The sequence below is a fragment of the Odocoileus virginianus genome, chromosome 26, assembly GCF_023699985.2.
Source record: "Odocoileus virginianus isolate 20LAN1187 ecotype Illinois chromosome 26, Ovbor_1.2, whole genome shotgun sequence".
Lineage (NCBI taxonomy): Eukaryota > Metazoa > Chordata > Mammalia > Artiodactyla > Cervidae > Odocoileus > Odocoileus virginianus.
In genome coordinates, this window is record NC_069699.1 from 40,673,532 (window position 1) to 40,692,224 (window position 18,693).

At 43.5% G+C, this 18,693-nt stretch overlaps 1 protein-coding gene and 1 pseudogene across 2 annotated transcripts in view; both read left to right on the forward strand.

Moving 5' to 3' along the window:
- Nucleotides 1-18,693, forward strand: part of ARHGEF3 (Rho guanine nucleotide exchange factor 3) — a 305,770-nt gene that overhangs the window by 84,413 nt on the left and 202,664 nt on the right. For both annotated transcript variants that reach the window (XM_070455882.1, XM_070455883.1), the window contains one exon: nt 16,373-16,439. In XM_070455882.1, the coding sequence (XP_070311983.1) occupies nt 16,373-16,439 (67 nt within the window). The remainder of the gene's footprint in view (nt 1-16,372; nt 16,440-18,693) is intronic.
- Nucleotides 7,210-7,657, forward strand: LOC139031302 (large ribosomal subunit protein P1 pseudogene; annotated as a pseudogene).

Genomic DNA, 18,693 nt, shown 5'->3' on the forward strand with positions numbered 1-18,693 from the left:
TAATAGTAGTCACCAGTAACAGCCAGCATCTCCCCTGTATGTCCTTCACGTGCTCCAATCTGCTTAGACCTCACAGCAACTCTATGCAGCGTAAAATCTAATATTATCCCTGGTTTTCACACATACGACAGGTTCCTAGAGACCACATCATTTGCTTAGGATCCCCAGAAAGCAAGGGCCAGAGAGCCAGAACTCAGACTTAGCCCTGCCAGGCACTGAGGCCCCTCGGGAGGTCAGCCGCCTGCTCTGCAGTTCTGTATCCCCTCAAGAATCCCACCTCCCTGTCCACCCTTACACATATTAGTCTGGTCCAGATGCATCCGGGTACCTGAGGAACCCCTAGGAGGTTATCATTTTGGTAAAGTCTTGAGCAAGTTGGAAGCAGGTAAAAAGATGAACTCAGGGGCTGCATCCCTGAACCAGGGCTCTGGAGCAAAGAGGGGGAGAGCCCCTGTGCCTGGGTGGCAGGATGTGGTTGTCATGGCAGCAGCTATGGCAACGCTGATGCAAGTGCTGGTCCTGTTCCCACTGGAGCCCAGCTGGTGAGCTGGAAGATGAGGTGCCCAAGAGAATGGGCTGGACCATGTTTGATAGAAATAATTGATAAATAGCACATAACTGATCAGTATGGTTATCTTTTCTCTCCCAGTTTATGGCTTTTGCGGATTAGGTGGCCAGAAAATTCTTAGACAATTTGGTGGAACTTGGGCTGAGAGCAGGCATCCTGGAATCAGGCTGTCTGGCCCTGACCTCTAGTGACTCTGAGGCATTTCCACATCTAACTTCTCAGTGCCTCAGCCTTCTCTTCTGTTATGGCCCTTATTTCTGTTAGAGCCCACATGAAAATGAAATGAATTAAGCCACAGAAAAGGCACAGCAGCAGTATTACTATTCTTCTTATTATTAAATTAATAATAATAGTTCCCACTTTTACTCCGAATTCTCTTCCTCTGAGTAATTCTCTTACTCAGAATTATCCCCTCTTACTCAGAATTTTGGGGGTGGCTTGCTGTTTGTCACAGTGATGAAATTACCTCAATTTGAATGGTGCCCTTAGCATCACCTTTCCGTTTTCTGCACATATGCTGTAACAAGTCCGATGTGGTCCTACCCACTGCCATATTTCACTGACAGCTTGGAAATAAACATGTTTTAATGTGTGGCCCCAGTCACTGCCAAAAACAGCATTTATGGAGCTTCTAATTACCTTGGAGACTGTGGTAGGTCCTATATCAGAGAGTCAATAAACTGCTTTAAGTGATGCTGGCTAATTTAAGAATTTTGGGGTGTTTTTGGAGTTGGAATCAACAGAACATTTGTTAGAGATGCTCAATTCTGAGGGCTAATTTTAAAGGTTGTGATTTTCAATTTGGAAAATTGGGCCACCTACAAACTGATTAATTAGCTTCTGATCAATATATTACCAAAAAAAAAAAAAAAAAACCCCAAACTGTGAGGACTTTCTTTTGCTCTTGTCTAGGCAGAAAGCCCTTGTAGAGCCTCTGTCAGAGAGGAACTGGGAAACCATGGTGTCCGTAAATATAGTTTTTGAGTTAGAGCTTTCTAAGATTTGAAAAACATGAATTTATCTCCTTCCTTTTTGTTTCTGGTTTGTGCATAGCTAACTAGAACAATTCTAAAGGCTTTTCTTAAGACAAAAATTGGATAGTTCAAGGTGATTTTTTAAAACATGTCTTCTAAGGATTATTTGATCCAAGTCCATTTAAAACATTAAGAAAACTCAGCCGTTAACTTTTTTTGTGTTATAATGTTAACATTGTACTCCATTTGTTTTTTTCATTCTCTCTCACCGTTCTAAAGAGAGGAGGGAATGATGCTTAGATATGATTTGTGTATTTATTTGTTGGCTGCACTTGGCTTTTCCCCCTGCGCCTGGGCTTTCTCTAGTTGCCGTGAGTAGGGGCTCCTCTCTTCTTGCAGCGCCCAAGGCTCTAGGGCTCTCGGGCTTTAGTAGTTACAGCTTGCAGGCCCTAGAGCTCGGGCTCAGTAGTTGTGGTGCATGGGCTTAGTTGCTCTGTGGCATGTGGGATCTTACCGGTCCAGGGATTGAACCCCGGTCCCCTGCATTGGTTCACTTCATTTCAGTTCAGTCACTCAGTCGTGTCCGACTCTCTGCAACCCCATGAATCGCAGCGCGCCAGGCCTCACTGTCCATCACCAACTCCCGGAGTTTACTCAAACTCGTGTCTATCGAGTTGGTGATGCCATCCAGCCATCTCATCCTCTGTCATCCCCTTCTCCTCCTGCCCCCAATCCCTCCCAGCATCTGGGTCTTTTCCAATGAGTCAACTCTTTGCATGAGGTGGCCAAAGTATTGGAGTTTCAGCTTCAGCATCAGTCCTTCCAATGAACACCCAGGACTGATCTCCTTTAGGATGGACTGGTTGGATCTCCTTGCAGTCCAAGGGAGTCTCAAGAGTCTTCTCCAACACCACAGTTCGAAAGCATCAATTTTTCGGCGCTCAGCTTTCTTCTCCATCCAACTCTCACATCCATACATGACCACTGGAAAAACCATAGCCTTAACTAGACGGACCTTTGTTGGCAAAGTAAGGTCTCTGCTTTTTAATATGCTGTCTAGGTTGGTCATAACTTTCCTTCCAAGGAGTAAGCATCTTTTAATTTCATGGCTGCAATCACCATCTGCAGTGATTTTGGAGCCCCCCCCAAAATAAAGTCTGTCACTGTTTCCACTGTTTCCCCATCTATTTCCCATGAAGTGATGGCACCAGATGCCATGATCTTAGTTTTCTGAATGTTGAGCTTTAAGCCAGCTTTTTCACTCTCCTCTTTCACTTTCATCAAGAGGCTTTTTAGTTCCTCTTCACTTTCTGCCATAAGGGTGGTGTCATCTGCATATCTGAGATTATTGATATTTCTCCCAGCTATCCTGATTCCAGCTTGTGCTTCTTCCAGCCCAGCGTTTGTTATGATATGCTCTGCATATAAGTTAAATAAGCAGGGTGACAATATACAGCCTTGACATACTCCTTTTCCTATTTGGAACCAGTCTGTTGTTCCATGTCCAGTTCTAACTGTTGCTTCCCAACCTGCATATAGGTTTCTCAAGAGGCAGGTCAGGTGGCCTGGTATTCCCATCTCTTTTAGAATTTTCCACAGTTTATTGTGATCCACACAGTCAAAGGCTTTGGCATAGTCATTCTTACCGACTGTACCACCAGGGAAGTCCAGCCACTAACTTTTTCAAGCTACAACTTTTTTTTTTAATCAAAGCATAATGTACACACAGTAAAGTGTACCAATTTGAATGGATTTTTCCTTGCAGATATAGAAAAACTGATAAGACTAATCTCTGATTATTTATTATTATTATTGAAGATCAGTTGCATTTCACATAAAGAGGAAGCAACACTGTAACACTGGCTCTGGGTCTGGTACGTGGTAAGCATTTTAGTTCCCATCTCCTTTCCTCTGTTGTCACTGATTCTGCAGTAGTTTTGACATCCGTTTCTCTGTTCAGGTTTTCTGGAACCAGACTGCCTGGGTTTGAATCCTAGCTCTGCACCTCCTAGTTGTGATTTTGGACAAGTCACTTAACCTCTCTGAGCTTCATTTTCCTCATCTATGAAGTGAGAATAATAGCAGTGCCTACTTGTAATATCACTTTGAGGATTAAATGAGTTAGTATTTATTAAGTATTGAGAACAGTGGCACATAGTAAGTGTTTAAAAAAAATAAATAAACCTTTAAAAATGTCACTTTCATGACAAAGAGGTTGAGTATTCTCCTGGTCCATAAGGCAGAGGTCAGTGGTGTTGATAAACTGGGGTGACTGAGACCTGATTCCACATCCCTGGAGTTGCAGGCCGCTGGCTCATCAGTGGAGAGCTCCAGTTTCTCATTTCAGATGAGGGGTGGGGGTTGGTGCTCTCAGCGTTGGCTCATAGGAAGGTAAGGCGCGTACAGGGAGTCCTGGTTAGAAAAACACATGCTCGGGAAAGAACAGGCTCTCCCCAGGCAAAACTTTAGAAAAACAACAATCTGCTGCTCCTTGATTAAAGGGCAGAAAGCTAATTATCCTTTCCGGAGGGACGCGGGGCTGCTCTCTGCCGGGCTGTGACCTGGAGAGGCAGGATGTGGATTGCCTTAGGAGGTAATGAAGCCTTTCCCGTTGACAGTGCGCCATCATTCAGACGGTCGCAGGCGGGAAGAGGGAGAACCATCCCCGTGCTTTTAAAAGCAACCCCCAAATGCTTTAAGAAACAGCATTTGCAGGTCAGTACTCAGAGCATATGAAAAAATAATTTTCTTCCATTGGATTTCCGAAAGACGTTTGTTACAAAGCATCCCTTCAAAAATATCCTGTAATTTCTGCTAACTAGACTAGCTCATAATTAGCTCAACTATTTGAAACTTAGCACTGCCAATGAGAAATCATCCATGCAATGATGATGTGGGTCAGGATGCCAACAAGGGGTAACCGGGAAACATTTTTGTGCTGAGTAAATGCCAAGAAGTATTAAGTCTAGTTTCTTCAGTCAAAGGAGGAGACTGTGAAACATTCGATCTTGGGATATTTGTGTATGTATTTTCTCACTGTCTTCCATACCATCCTGTTAGGAATAGGAAGTTCCTGTTGACCTACTGTTTGGCCAGAGATGTCAAGAAAATTCAAAGAAGTCTTACAAATATTTTTTGAGCATCTTCCATGTGCCAGGTGTCCAGAGGCTGGAAATGAGGCATTAAGAAGACAGAAATGCCTGCACTCAGGGAGCTCACAGTTTTTCTTTTCTTTTTTTTTAAGTTTCCAGTATCACGGTTTTTGTAGCATTTTAGTAGAGACATTAAAATGTCTTGTTAGTATCCCAACAGGCCAGCCGTGCCTTTGTAAATCTTTTAATGCTTGTAACTGCATTATTTGTGAATGGGGACCAAAAGTGTTTATTTTTTGATCTATTTATTTTTAATTGGAGGGTAATTGCCTTACAATAGTGTATTGGTTTCTGCCATACATCAGCATGAATCAGCCATAAGTATACATATATCCCCTCCCTCTTGAACCTCCCTCCCACCTCCCAGCCCATCCCACCCCTCTAGGTTGTCACAGAGCACCGGGTTTGAGGGGAACTCACATTTTAATGACTCAGTGGACTAGCCAATACCTAAGATCCTTGTCAATTTGTATTTTCTAAGAACAATTCTTCTGGGTAATCTGTAGACATATCCCTCTCAACTCTTGCCCTCTGCCCCCCACCCCCGCCTAGCTCCGCTTACTTCTTCGATTTATCAAGTCACCAGGGACTTCTGTTTTGCCAAATTCAGTGAGCATTTCTCCTTCCCCTACTTAATGACATCGTAGAGCACCCCTTTCCCTAAACACTTTCTTCTCTGGCCTCTGGGATTCCCCGCTCACCTTGTCAGGACTCCTCTTCTGTCTAAAGGCTGATGACTCTTGAATACAGTCTCCAGTTCCTTAAATTCAGCTGCAGATTCCACATCTCCATTTAGAGGCCCATACCAGAACACTTGTCATTTTTCAAATGTGATAATGTCTGCTCTTGACTTTTGTCCCCATATCTGTGGCTCTGATAAGTCTTCCTCACCCTCCCAGTTGCTCAGCCTAAAATTCTTAGAGCATCCTTTATTTCTTTTTTATTTCACCCTGTGTATCAACCCACCAGCAACTCCCGTTACCCTACTTTCAAATATGTAGGTATTTCAAATTCTAGCACTGCTCACCAACCTCACTGCCACCGTTTTGGTCCAGGTCCCTGTTGTCCCTCATCTGGGCCACCGTCTCCTTCTCCCTACCCTTTGCCCTGTCTCTATAGCCATTATCTTCATGCAGCATTGAGAACAGTCCTTTCAAAACTTAGACCATGTTTCTTCTCTTTGTGGTTTCCCAGCTCACCTAGAACTAAAATCCAAAAGACCTGGCCTTCTAGTTCATCACCCAGAAGGAAGATAACTCTTAAAGTGCACCTTTTGTGTACCAGGCACTAAGAGCTCTACGTATATTAACTCATTTAATCCACACAGTGGCTCTATAAGGGAATTCTGTTATAAACTCCATTTTACAGAAGGGAGAAGTAGGAACAGAGAGGTTAGGTCACTCGCCCAGTGTCACACAGCTGGTGAGTAGCAGAGATGGCTCCAGCATCTGCGCTCTTAACCACTGTGCCCGACTGTCCCTTGATGGCTCTATCTGAGGGCCACTGAAATTTGTCAATAGCAGTTTGTCTTCTGGAAGGTTGCACTCATGGAAAATTGTCCTGAAGATAGTAGCTTTGCAGGAAGCTCCAGTGTAAGAAGGAGCAGAGCAGAATGGCTGGTGGGATGGGAGCAGAAGACAGAATGGGTGATGCTGCAGGATCTCTGAGCGCAGAGACCCGGTTGGGGGTGGAGAGTGGGAGGAAGCACAGAAAGCCAGAGGCTGAGGGAATTTTTATCATTGCTGAATAATTCACATAAATATGTGTCTCGGAAACAGACTAGCAGGGCTGGTTTCTCACAGTACCAGTAAAACTTCACGTCTAAGCCATTTCTGTCAATTCCCAAGCTGTACAGAATGGTCTCCTGGCTTTTATTTACATATTTCCCTTTTCTGGGTTAGTTAATATAATAGCATTTTATTTTGCATTATTATTCATGAGCAATTTTTTCCATGAGAAATGTATCTTTTATTTTGCCTGAAAAGCGCAAACAGAGGAGCCTGGTGTGCTCCTCCTGTATTACATGAGGTTGCAAAGAGTTGGATGTGATTTAGCAAGTGAACAACAACAGGCTTTACTTTACTCTCACTTTTTAAAAAATTGTGGTAAACTACACATAACAAAGTATTAGGAATTTTAAGTGTTATAATAATTGAGTGGCATTAAGTACATTCACAGAATTGTGCATATGTCACCATTATCTCATTCTGGAACTTTTAAAAAATTACCCTCAATGGAAACTGTACACGCATTAAATAGCCACTGTCCATTTGCTCTCTTACCCTAGCCCCTGGCTACCACTTGTCTGCTGTTTCTATGGATTTGACTATTCTGGGTATTCCATGTAAATGGAATCATACAGTATGTGGCCTTTTGTGTCTGACTTTTTTCACTTTGCATAATATTTTCAAGATTATTGCATGTTGGCTCTTTCCTCTTCTGCTGCTATGGTGCTTGTTTCTTCCGAGGAAGCTAAGGCCATTTTGGGGTGAGGCCCTCACTTCATCTGGCGACTAGCACCACGCCCGGCAGCCCCCACCTAGCACTCGCCTGCACCATGGCCTCCGTCTCGGAGTTCACTTGCATCTACTCTGCCCTCATTCTGCACGATGATGAGGTGACGGTCACAGAGGATAAGATCAATGCCCTCATTAAAGCAGCCAGTGTAAATGTTGAGCCTTTCTGGCCAGGTTTGTTTGCAAAGGCTTTGGCCAGTGTCAACATCGGGAGCCTCATGTGCAATGTGGGGACTGGTGGACCTGCCCCAGCAGCTGGTGCTGCACCAGCAGGAGGTCCTGCCCCAGCCACCGCTGCTGCCCCAGCCGAGGAGGAGAAAGTAGAAGCAAAGAAAGAAGAATCTGAAGAATCTGATGATGACATGGGCTTTGGTCTTTTTTACTAAACCTCTTTAGTAACACATTCAATAAAAAGCTGAGCTGTTTGCTGCCAAAAAAAAAAAAAGATTATTGCATGTTGTAGCATGTATCAGGACTTCATCCTTTTTGTGGTTGACTAATACTCCATTTTATGCATGTATATCACATTTTGTTTATCCATTTTCATTAACTATTTGATCAAAATTTTATATGTGGTTACTAGAGTATCAGCTATGTGCTAGGCCTTTTGCTTCATCCTGTATCCTGAATATATAAAGAGCCTCTACATATCAATAACAAAAGAGAATCCCTTTATATAAATGAGTAAATAAACCTGAACAAACATTTCACAAAAGGGGAACTATAAATATAATAAGTTCATGAGTTAAAAAAGCCTTTCAATCTCTTCTTTTTAGTTAATTCTGGTATTAGTTTGGTTAGAGCAATTCTCTATTATTTAGCAACAGACCATAAACATTTGTTTGAGATGCTCCGTTTGGGAAAGAATTTCATTTGTTGTTCCATTTAAGTAGGCATGTGACCTGAAGGTCATCTCCATTGGTTTTTCTAGAGACTATGTCTCTAAAACCTTTGTAAAAATACTTTGCCCCTTTGAATGTTTCTGAATTCAGATGGATACAGATATCTTTTTGGAGAATGTTCCACTGTATGTGGGTCTCAACTTACACATTTTGAGTGGTCACTAACTGCTGAAACATAGAGTGGTGAATTTTCAAAGTTTGAGGCTCTTTGAAACTGTAAGTCTGTTGGAGAAGACTGTTGAGAGTCCCTTGGACTGCAAGGAGATCCAACCAGTCCATCCTAAAGGAGATAAGTCCTGGGTGTTCATTGGAAGGACTGATGCTGAAGCTGAAACTCCAATACTTTGGCCACCTCATGCAAAGAGTTGACTCATTGGAAAAGACCCTGATGCTGGGAGGGATTGGGGGCAGGAGGAGAAGGGGATGACAGAGGATGAGATGGCTGGATGGCATCACCGACTCAATGGGCATGAGTTTGAGTAAACTCCGGGAGTTGGTGATGGACAGGGAGGCCTGGCGTGCTGTGATTCATGGGGTCACAAAGAGTCAGACACGACTGAGCAACTGAACTGAACTGAACTGAAACTTTAAGTGCTATTTTTCTACAACTGAGCTGTCCAGTAAGGTAGACACATGCCGCCCGTCCCTGCTGAGCACTTGAAACATGGCTAGTGCCGATTCAGATGTGCTGCAAGGCTGAAATACTTAGTGGATTTTGAAGATTTGGTATAAAAAATGTAAAATATTTCTAATTTTCTCCTGCTGATTACATGTTGAACTGGTAATACTATCTGGATATATTGGGCTCAGGAAACTATATTATTAAAATTAAACTTACTTGCTTTTTTTTTCTTACCATTTTAATGTGACTCATAGAAAATTTTAAATTACATATGTTGCCCACATGATATTTCTGTTGAACAATGAGCACCGTTCTAAAAATAACAGGCGCATGGGTGGAGAATGGGAGAGAAGTCTGAACAGACTTGACTTCTTTGCCTTCAGAACCTTGAAGATGTCCCATGAGAGAGGCTGCAGTGGATCTGGATGCTTCCAGGAGCCTCCCCGTAGGTCTCTGCCTTCACCCTGGACCCCCCTCAGCTGTCTTCTCCTCTCTCTAGCCTGATGGATCTTTCTTTTTAAAAGAATTTTTTTGGGAGTGTAGTTGATTTACAATGTGTCAGTTTCTGGTGCACAGCAAGGTGAATCAGTTACACGTACACATATATCCACTCATTTTGTTTATTTATTAGATTCTTTGGCCATATAGGCCACACAGCGTATTAAGTAGAGTCCCCTGTCCCCTATATAGCTGTTCCTTTTTTTATTTTTGTAAATGTATTTATTTTAATTGGAGGCTAATTACTTTACAATATTGTAGTGGTTTTGCCATACATTGACATGAATCAGCCACGGGTGTACATGTGTTCCCCATTCTGAACCCCCTCCCAGCTCCCTCCACATCCCGTCCCCCTGGGTCATCCCAGTGCACCAGCCCCGCGCGCCCTGTCTCACATATAGAGCCGTTTCTTAGTTATCCATTTTATGTCGTGTGTATATGTCAGTCCTGAGTGAGTGAGTGAGAGTTGCTCAGTCATGTCAGACTCTTTGCGACCCCATGGACTGTAGCATGCCCGGCTCCTCTGTCCATGGAATTCTTCAGGCAAGAATATTGGAGTTGCCATTCCCTTCTCCAGGGGATCTTCCTGACCCAGGGATTGAACACAGGTCTCCTGCATTGCAGGCAGGTTCTTTACCATCTGAGCCACCAGGGAAGCCTATTAAAAGCCCACTGTTAATAGCCTGCTATTACATTTTTAAGTATAAAGAGAGGTCAGCTTAAAAAGTATCGGGAGATATATGCTTCACTTTATCTTATAATATCTAGACCATACATTAGAGTATGTAATTAAAATCTGTACACCTTTTCCAAGGAATACCCGAGACAGAAGTAGCAATCAAGTTATAAATGACAGTCAGCAATCAGATGATATAATTTAGATGAAGCTTATCTCTCTCAAAGAGTTGGGGACTGTCAGTCTAGTCTCCCAGTTTATCCACAGGGATCTTTCTAAAGGCAAACCTCATCATGTCACTCCTCACTTTACAGTTTTAGTGGCACCCTGTTACCCCCAAGCCCAGCTTTTAAGGCCCCGCCTTGACCACCTGCTCGGCCTCATCTCATGCCTTTCTGCAGCCTCCTCCACCTGTCAGGGCCTTTTTATAAACATCATTATGATTTTCATTATATGCACAATAGGTTCCCATAGTAATGATTTAAAAATACATAATGTAAACGGTAGTATCCACATTTATGCCGCCTAACCCCCACTCCAGCTACATCATCAGTCACTGTCAACAGTCGGATGTGTGCTGTTCCAGGGCCGTCAGCCTGCACACACTGCTGATTGTGTGTGTGTGTGTGTGTGTGTGTGTGTGTAAACCTCAATGGGTTTGCATGTTGTCTTGTGTCTTATTTCACATATTTTAAGGTTTCTGCTAGTGAGGATTTAGATTTACCTCAATATTCTCAATGGATGCTTGAGATTTTGTTATATAGCTTTGCCATGATTTATTCCTGTTTATTACTACTTTTAGTTATACAATTTTTCACCTGTATAGCAAAATATCAGCTGTTATAATATCCACTTCTGTATCCACATATAGATTGAATAAGCAGCAACATTTTGCCCTATTGGCTTCAGAATTTTTATGTGAATAACGGAAACATTCCATGCAGAGAGGAAGCCTTATGTGTGCTCCACCCAGTCGCTCTCCCCTCTTCATCCGCAGAGGGAAGGAAGCTGCCTTCTGCAGTTGGTACAGCCTGTTTAGTCTTACATTTATTTCTACTACATGTGGCCAGAAACAGGGTGTTGCTTTATGCATTCCTCAATAGTATCATACCATATGGGTATCTCCTGTGACTTGAATTTTCATTCTTTTTTTTTTTAAAGATTTTTCATTATTATATAATTCTATGTTGTCTTCCATTTGATAAGAATGAATATAGCTAATGAATATAGCTTCATTTAATCCATTTCCTTATTCACAGAATTTCAATTGTCATACTTTTAATTCCAGTTGTTCAAATGTGTTGTCTCTCCTTCTTAACTCTGGACTCTTTTTTATCTTCTGTGGAGCAGCCTGTGTAAGATTGGAATGATCTGTTTTGAAACTTTTGTAGAATTTATCAATAGAACTGTCTGGTCTGGTGCTTTCTTTCTTTTTTTTTTTTTATTAGTTACTGAGGTTTTTAGGTTTTGTATTTCTCCTTGAGATATTTTTGGTAAGTTATATATTTTGAAGGAATATATGTTTTAAGTTTTCAGATTTAATGGTGTTGAGTTGTTGTTAGCAGTCTTTTGTCATTAACTTGATGTTCTGTGCCTCCATCCATAATAGTATTTGCAGTGTTCTCCCTGCCCCCTTTTAATCTGATCAGTTTTGCCAGTTTTGTCTGTTTGATTAATCTTTTCAAAGATCAGTTTTTTACCTCCTGCACTTTGAACATGCTTTTCCTGGGGCCTGGGCTGCAGTTCTCTTTTCTCATCACCTGGCCGAGTCTTTCTTCTAGCTCTTCAAACCTTGATTGAGGCTCTTTGGCATTCCCCACCACTGCATCCTCCACAGCAACCCCCCCCCTCAATTTTTGGGCTGGTTGCCCTTCTGCAAGCTCCATGGAAGTAGGAGCTGATCTGTTTTGCTCGCCACAGTCTCCCTAACGTGTGGCACTGGGTGGAGGTATAGTAGGTATTCAGGAAGGAAAGGGAAAGAAATTAATGAGAGTCTATTATATAAAGAGCTACAGATTCATTCTCTAAGGAGAGAAGGCTCTCTTTCAGGGTGTATTGCCAAAAGGACTGTTGTAAAGAGGATGTAACTGGTGCTGAGTGATTGAACCAGCTGAGCAATCCGAGGTTCTGTAATTCTTTTTTCCATAATTTATCAGGAAGTAAAGAGCTGGACTTGCAGCCATGGCGTGACTGGAATGAGGCTGAGTGTTAGTCAGTGAGCTACAGAAACGTGTGCCGAGCAGTGCCTTTCTACTTAACGTTTAAGAGGAAGACCAGCCAAGGTGACAAGATCTCCATTTTGCGAACTCTTTCCAGTGAGCTTCTCCAGGAAGACTTGGGTCTTCACTGGGCTAAACACCTGCCAGCCCATCCTCGATTATGTACTCAAAACAGAAACTAAAAAGACATTCAAGCAAAAGAAACCACCACATCTTCAGTGATCCTACCAGAATAAGAAATACCTGGCTTTAGTTTTTCTTATAAGGTGTCGCTGTTTTCCTAGTAATTCTATAGCTTCTCATGGAGAGAGAGGTAAAACAAAAGAGAAGAAATTCAAGGAAAGTTTTGTTAGCAAGATGCTCTGGGCTGGCAGTTAAGATATTAAAATATTTGCAACACATAAAACATGCTGGCAGAGGTGGTAATCTTTGAAAAGGAAGAGGGGAGCGGGGAACCAGGAAATATCAGTGGAAAGGCAGGGCTCTTTTCACAGTTACATTATGTTCATATTTATGACCATGTTATTGTCACCTAAAAAAATATTCATAGCACGTTAAAGCCTTTGTTTTATTTTACTTACATTACACAATTTGTAAGACTCAGTTGTAAATTTCATTGTCTCTCTGATAGGAGCCTTGCCAATGAAAATGGCAAGTGATATCCTCCTTACTGGTTACGTCGACACAGTATAATAAGAGCAATTAAGTGTCAGACTCTCTGCTAAACACTTGTATAATACATCGTTATTTTAAAATCAGCTATTTTTATTCCCTTTTTATAGCACATTAATTTTTCAGTTTTATAAAAAGAGGTTATTATCCCCACTTTCCAGATGGGAAGATGGAGGCTTAGGGGGGGAGTCGAAAGTAGGTGGCCTGGCTGACATCCTCCAGCAAGAAAGGGAGGGAGGCACTTTTGGAGCCCCAGGTCTGAACACCAGACTTCGGCCCCCACAGTGCCGGCAGCAGCCGCAGCTGGACTCCCAGGAGCTTGGGAGATGCTGTGGATACAGTCATCATTCTCTGGTGGTGGGAGAGTGTCACGTTTGTTTAACGTGGTGGGAAAATGCATTCTGTTTCTAACCCTGAGGCCTGTCGCTCCTGACCTCATTCTGATTCCAGCCACGCACACTGCTGAATCTGAGCTCTTTCCCTAGATGCACCTTGAATCCTGACGTGGATTCAAGGTGCATGTGCCGTGCACAGACCTGGGTCACTTCAGGGCCTGAGGACCCCATCTACTCCAGAGAACTCCCCCCAGGGTAGCTTGGTTCTGAAAAGCCTGTAGAACCACGTGCTGTTTTCTCCCTTGGACTTTTGCTGACAGGGCAAAGAAGTTGCCTGTAAAACAAAAGAAACATACCCAGGACTGGTCGCCCCTTCTGTGGTGCCCACCTGGCCTTGACTGGCTTCTGAGATGTTGTCGTTCATGCCTGCCAGTTCCCCTGGGCTTCCTAAAGGAGCCTTCTTGGGAGGGTGCCTTTTACTCCCCGAAGCCATCCTTTAAGGCCATGTGGGTGGTGGTGTTTGGCTGGAGAGAAGGAAACTATCAGGGGACTCTTGATGCCAGATGAGATTGTTAAAAGGGACTGCAGCCAAGATGAATGATTTGGAAGCCTGACTGGTGGTGGAATGCAGGGGTCGGGGAAGCAGCATTTGGAGACAGCTGTCTTTTAGGTAGGTTTCCTGGCACTTTCCCCAGCCACTGGGGGTGTGATCGCGTTGCCCAAGAGTGCCCTGGACTGACAGACTTGCTCTGATGCATTGTCTTTGTCTATGAGGCCTCTTAGTGTGAGGCCCCGCTAAACCGCTGTCCGCCCACAAGCAACACCCAGCTGCGTTCTTCCAAACATGTGGAAGCCCTGTTTGGTGCAGCCTCTCTCTGTTTGAGAGGGGCTACATCCCCTGAATCTGGAGTCTGACACATCTGGGTATGAATCCCACCTTGGCCACCTACCAGCTATGTGACTTCCGGCATCTGGTTTAACCTCTCTGGACCTCAGTTTATCCTGTCTGTTAAAATGGGATAATGGTAATATCCCCATTATGCCATAATCATATACAATACTATGTGAAAACATATTATGATACAAAGTTACCATGATTGTATATTTAAATGTATGTAAGGCCATACATATAAAATATGGTAATATGCAGTTCCACTGTAATGTATTAACATTACAGTATAGCATAACAGAAGAACCCATCGTCCTGTTATTCTAAGATTTAGACTATGTAGGCAGAATACTTAGAACAGTCCCTGGCACATCATGTAACTCCGCCACTGTTAATTATCATGACTGTCATTTTCTGTGGACTGCAGCATGTGAAACAGGGACACACTGACTCAGAATGTTCTGGTATATGTTGTTGCTTTGGAAGCAGTGAAGCTCATCAGGTAATTAGGAGAGCAAAGCCCAATTATAACCTGGGAGGAGAGGGAACGGTAACCAGGGAGAAGTACTGTTCAATTCTAAGTTTGCTTGTGTGTGTGCTTTTTTTTTTTTTTTAAGGGGAGAAATGTCTCTTCAGAAGAGCTTAGACCAACATGGTACCTAATAAGAGAAGAGTATTAAATCTAAATAACCACCCACATTTGCTCTGTTTGTCTTGAGAAGTTATTAGCCTGGGTTTCCACTGTATGCGTGGGTGAGGAGGAGGGTGAGGCAGAAGTAGGGAGTTGGATGCAAAGACGGGTCAGGCGGAAGTTCCCATCTGTTTCAGCCAGTTGTCCCAGCTCTGCTGTGGGCACTGGGCTGACATCTGCTGAGAACTTAGCTGTGACAACACCGGACTCAGGGCCCTCCTCTCGTCTTGGCTGTGTGCTGGGTATTCTTTCTCCTGTTTTGCACGTAAGAATATGAAAGCTCAAGAGCTTAAACCTCGGGCTCAGGGTCACACAGCTAATAAAATGCTGTGGGATTTGAGATCACACACTTGAGACCAGAATCCTGGTTTCACCTGTGTGATGAGGGTCAAGTCACTTAATATTTTTTTAGGTCCCTGTTTTCTTATTTATGAAATGGGTACAACAGTGAACCCCAGCTCCCAGTGGAGAGTAGTGGCAATAACTACTCAGCATATGCTGTTTTAAGTTCAGTGCCTGTCAGCTGCTGCTGTTGTTATAATTACCTTGTGTTTTGTTTGTTTATGTCTTCTGCCTGATTCAAGGGGTGGACAGGGTGTGCTCTGTGTGGTAGAGCCAGTTCCGATTTTTATCAGGCCTGACATTCTGCAGAGCCTGCGCAGTGGTCACCACAAGCATCCTACCTCGCGTTCCTGCTCACTGTGGCAGGAAGGCCAAAGAAGAGGGGTGAGTGTCGTGTGAAAAAACAGCACCACCGCCCTCTAGCACATCAGTGACTAACCCTCAGGGCAGGTCCAGGGCGGACCTCCTTCAGGGATGCTTTTCAGTGAAGTGGTACTTCAAGCAAAGACAGCATCTGACTATCCATATAGACAGACAGAGCATTTTGGGGAGGAGTCATTTATCTATCGCTCCATGAAAACATCGTAATACGTGTTCCTGTGGGTATGTTGCAGTCACAAAATTGAATTCAGTTTACAAGACAGAAGTAAGGCATTCCTGGTGTGTCTGCGGTCACCCAGCCCCCTTCCCACATCTTTCCTCTTTTGTACCATTTATCTGCCACTTGCGTGGACCCGACTTGAACCTGCGTCTGTTGCATCTAAGGAGATTGATCCATGGGGAGAGATTAATAGGCAAGGAAGCCAGTTCTGACTTGTTAGGCCGCGGCTGCTTAACAGTTGTCCTGTCAGCCGTCACTTTAGAAGTCCAGGAGCTCAAGTGTGGCCTGTGTGGAGGAGCAGGGACTCCCCAGCGAGCGAGCAACAAGGGAGGGTTCCTGGCTGCGCCTGAAGCTACAAACATCACCTGATGGCCTTCCTTTGGGAGCCTTCCATTTGCGAAAAGTAAAGACTGGAGTTTGGTCTGGCTCTATAATTGCATCCAGTTTAGACTTTCGATTTTCTTTTAAATTTTCCTGTTTTTAAAGGTGAGGGATTCACTTTTCTCACTGACTTTGGAGCTTTCCTCCCGGGGCCCTGGGAAGGAGTTTAGAGTGCATTTGGCTGCTCAAGATTGCTGAGCTGTAGAAAACTCCAGCCACTTCACCCTGCCTGGACCGTTTCTGCAAGCATCTCTCCTGATGAAACTCCATCTGAAACTGGTGATTTCCTCTGAGTAATGAGTGCATCTCTTTTTTTTTTTTTGTCCTCTTCCAGGCCTAAACGGCAGCGGCAGAACAACTTTCCCATGTTTCCATCTCCTAAAGCCTGGAATTTCAGAGGGGTAAGTGTTTTCCCGAGCAATCCCACCCGTTGCTTGTTCTCTTCTGGGTGCTCCAGAGAGGGCTCAGTTGAGGTGGACTTTACTAGCCAAGTCTCCACCAAACTTCTGTGCTTTACCACCTGGGGAAGTCATCTTTGCCTCAGCACCTGTGGTTTAATTAAAAAACCCCAAGTGGTTCAGTAAGTACCCAATGATGTTTGCCTGCCCTGTAGGTGTTGGGTTACGGGAAGCATCTTATGAAAAAGCCAGGAGATGTCAAGGTTGATGAAGTGGCCATTGTGGCTGTTTTGGGGGAAAAAGAAAGGTGCAGAGTGAAGGAAAAAGAAATCAGAAATATACTGTCTGTTCATGTGTAGATTTATGACTGCGGGGAGCTTTGCTTTACAAAAGCAGAGGTCTGTAAGCTGTAAACATTAGAAGCTGAAGGGAATCATAGAATTCTCCCAGTCGCAAAGCTCTAGACCCTTAGAGGTGTAGGGAGGGTCAGATTTAACCTTTGCTTGATGCAAAATTCTCTTCCTTTATGTAATAGTGATAATAATAGTAGTCAAAGTGGCCCATCTGTTTGTCCAAATGAATTCTAGCTCTGACTTCAGTAATGGGACTCTTGCCTGTGTAGAGAATGCTCTGAGCTCTGCATCACCAACGGCCTTTGCGTGCACTGTACCTTATGCCCGAAACACAGTCTCCTGCTGCATGGCATCACACTCCTGCACACACTGGACTGGCCCACCCACTTCATCCACTGGGTCTAAGCTTTGACATCACCTTCCGTGGGAATGCATCGTGTCCGCCCCTTAAATCTGACCTAGAGGCATCTCCTGTGGATCCCTGTAGTTCCTTTTCTCATTGTTAAAAGATTGTTAGTTAACATGTAGTGACATTTAAGGTTGGAAGCCCCAAGCATTGGAGACCTTATCACTGTCTCTTGTTACTGCATTATCCCTGGGCCTAGCACAGTGCCTAGAACATTCATGCTTAACGTGAATGAATAAATGGAATGAATGAATAAATAAATCTCTCACGTATATCTGACACAAAATTCACTTCAGATTATGTTTCAGGTTCAAGTCTTTAGTCTTTTCAGCAGTGTTTTTACTGGTTCAGTTCATCTTTAATATCCTACATACATCTCAGTCATTTTCCCCAAATGTCTTTTTAAAAATACAAATCATGGCTCTCTTTTAGGTAAGTTTTCAGTATGGTTTTAACTGAATACAAAGAGAACTGTGTTGGCCTCTTAAGTAGATGTGTGTGTTTTACCGAGTGTGAGTCACGTACCTCCTCAGTTGATTATGGTTTTGTGAACAAGACCCCCATTTCTCAAAGTATGTCCAGTTGGATGATCATAAACTTTAAGCGAAAAAAAGACTTGTGTGGTCCCACAGACTTAGGACCCCCTGAGAGGACCAGATTAAAGCATGTTCACCACTGCAGGACTTCTCAGAGCCTTCAGTGTGTTGATGTGCATGGAGACCATGTGAAGGAGAGCTGATGGAGTTTGTGTGGAGCGTCTCCCAAGGTCATTGGCCATAAACCCTTTGTTGAAAAAATAGTTTGTACACACTTCGATACGGTTGACATCTGTAGTTGATTTTAAACTAAAGAGAAGTTGAACTGTTTTGAAGGTGTTTATTTTCTCTCCCTCTCTACCTTCCCTAGAGTGTACCACCCCCTTCCTTCTAATTCAACCCTCTACTAGGGTTGAGGTCCATCTAGGATCTGCCTGGAACTGTCCTGGCTTTAGTACTGAAAGCCCCATGCCTTGGGAAACTTCAGTCCCGGGCAAGCTGGGACAACTTGATAACCCTACCTTTGGCTGAAACTTCTTCAACTATTTGTCCTTGAAAAATGTTTCATGAATTTTTTAAGCTCAAGTCTGGTTTGTAGATCTTACTGCTGAAAAGGGAATTGTTAGATGCATACTTGGTTTAAGGGACGTTCTGTCTATCACAGCCTTGCAGGGGTAACATTTAACACTGGTAATTTGCTGCAGGGGAGCAAGCAGACAACTGGCCCCTGGCTAATTAAAACCGCATAGATAACAATCTAATGCTTTGTTGACTTCAGTTTCCTATCAGCCCCCAAATTCTTAGCCAGCTCATAAGATTTCCCCCAGTAGTTTAAAGTGTCGCAATGACTAGAGTCTATTTAGGTGGTCAGGTCAGTTGTGTTTATCTTGGTCTCTTGTCTTTGCTTTGATTCTTCTGGCCCCTGTGGCTTCCTGGTAAAGTTAGACAAACTGACCTCAAGA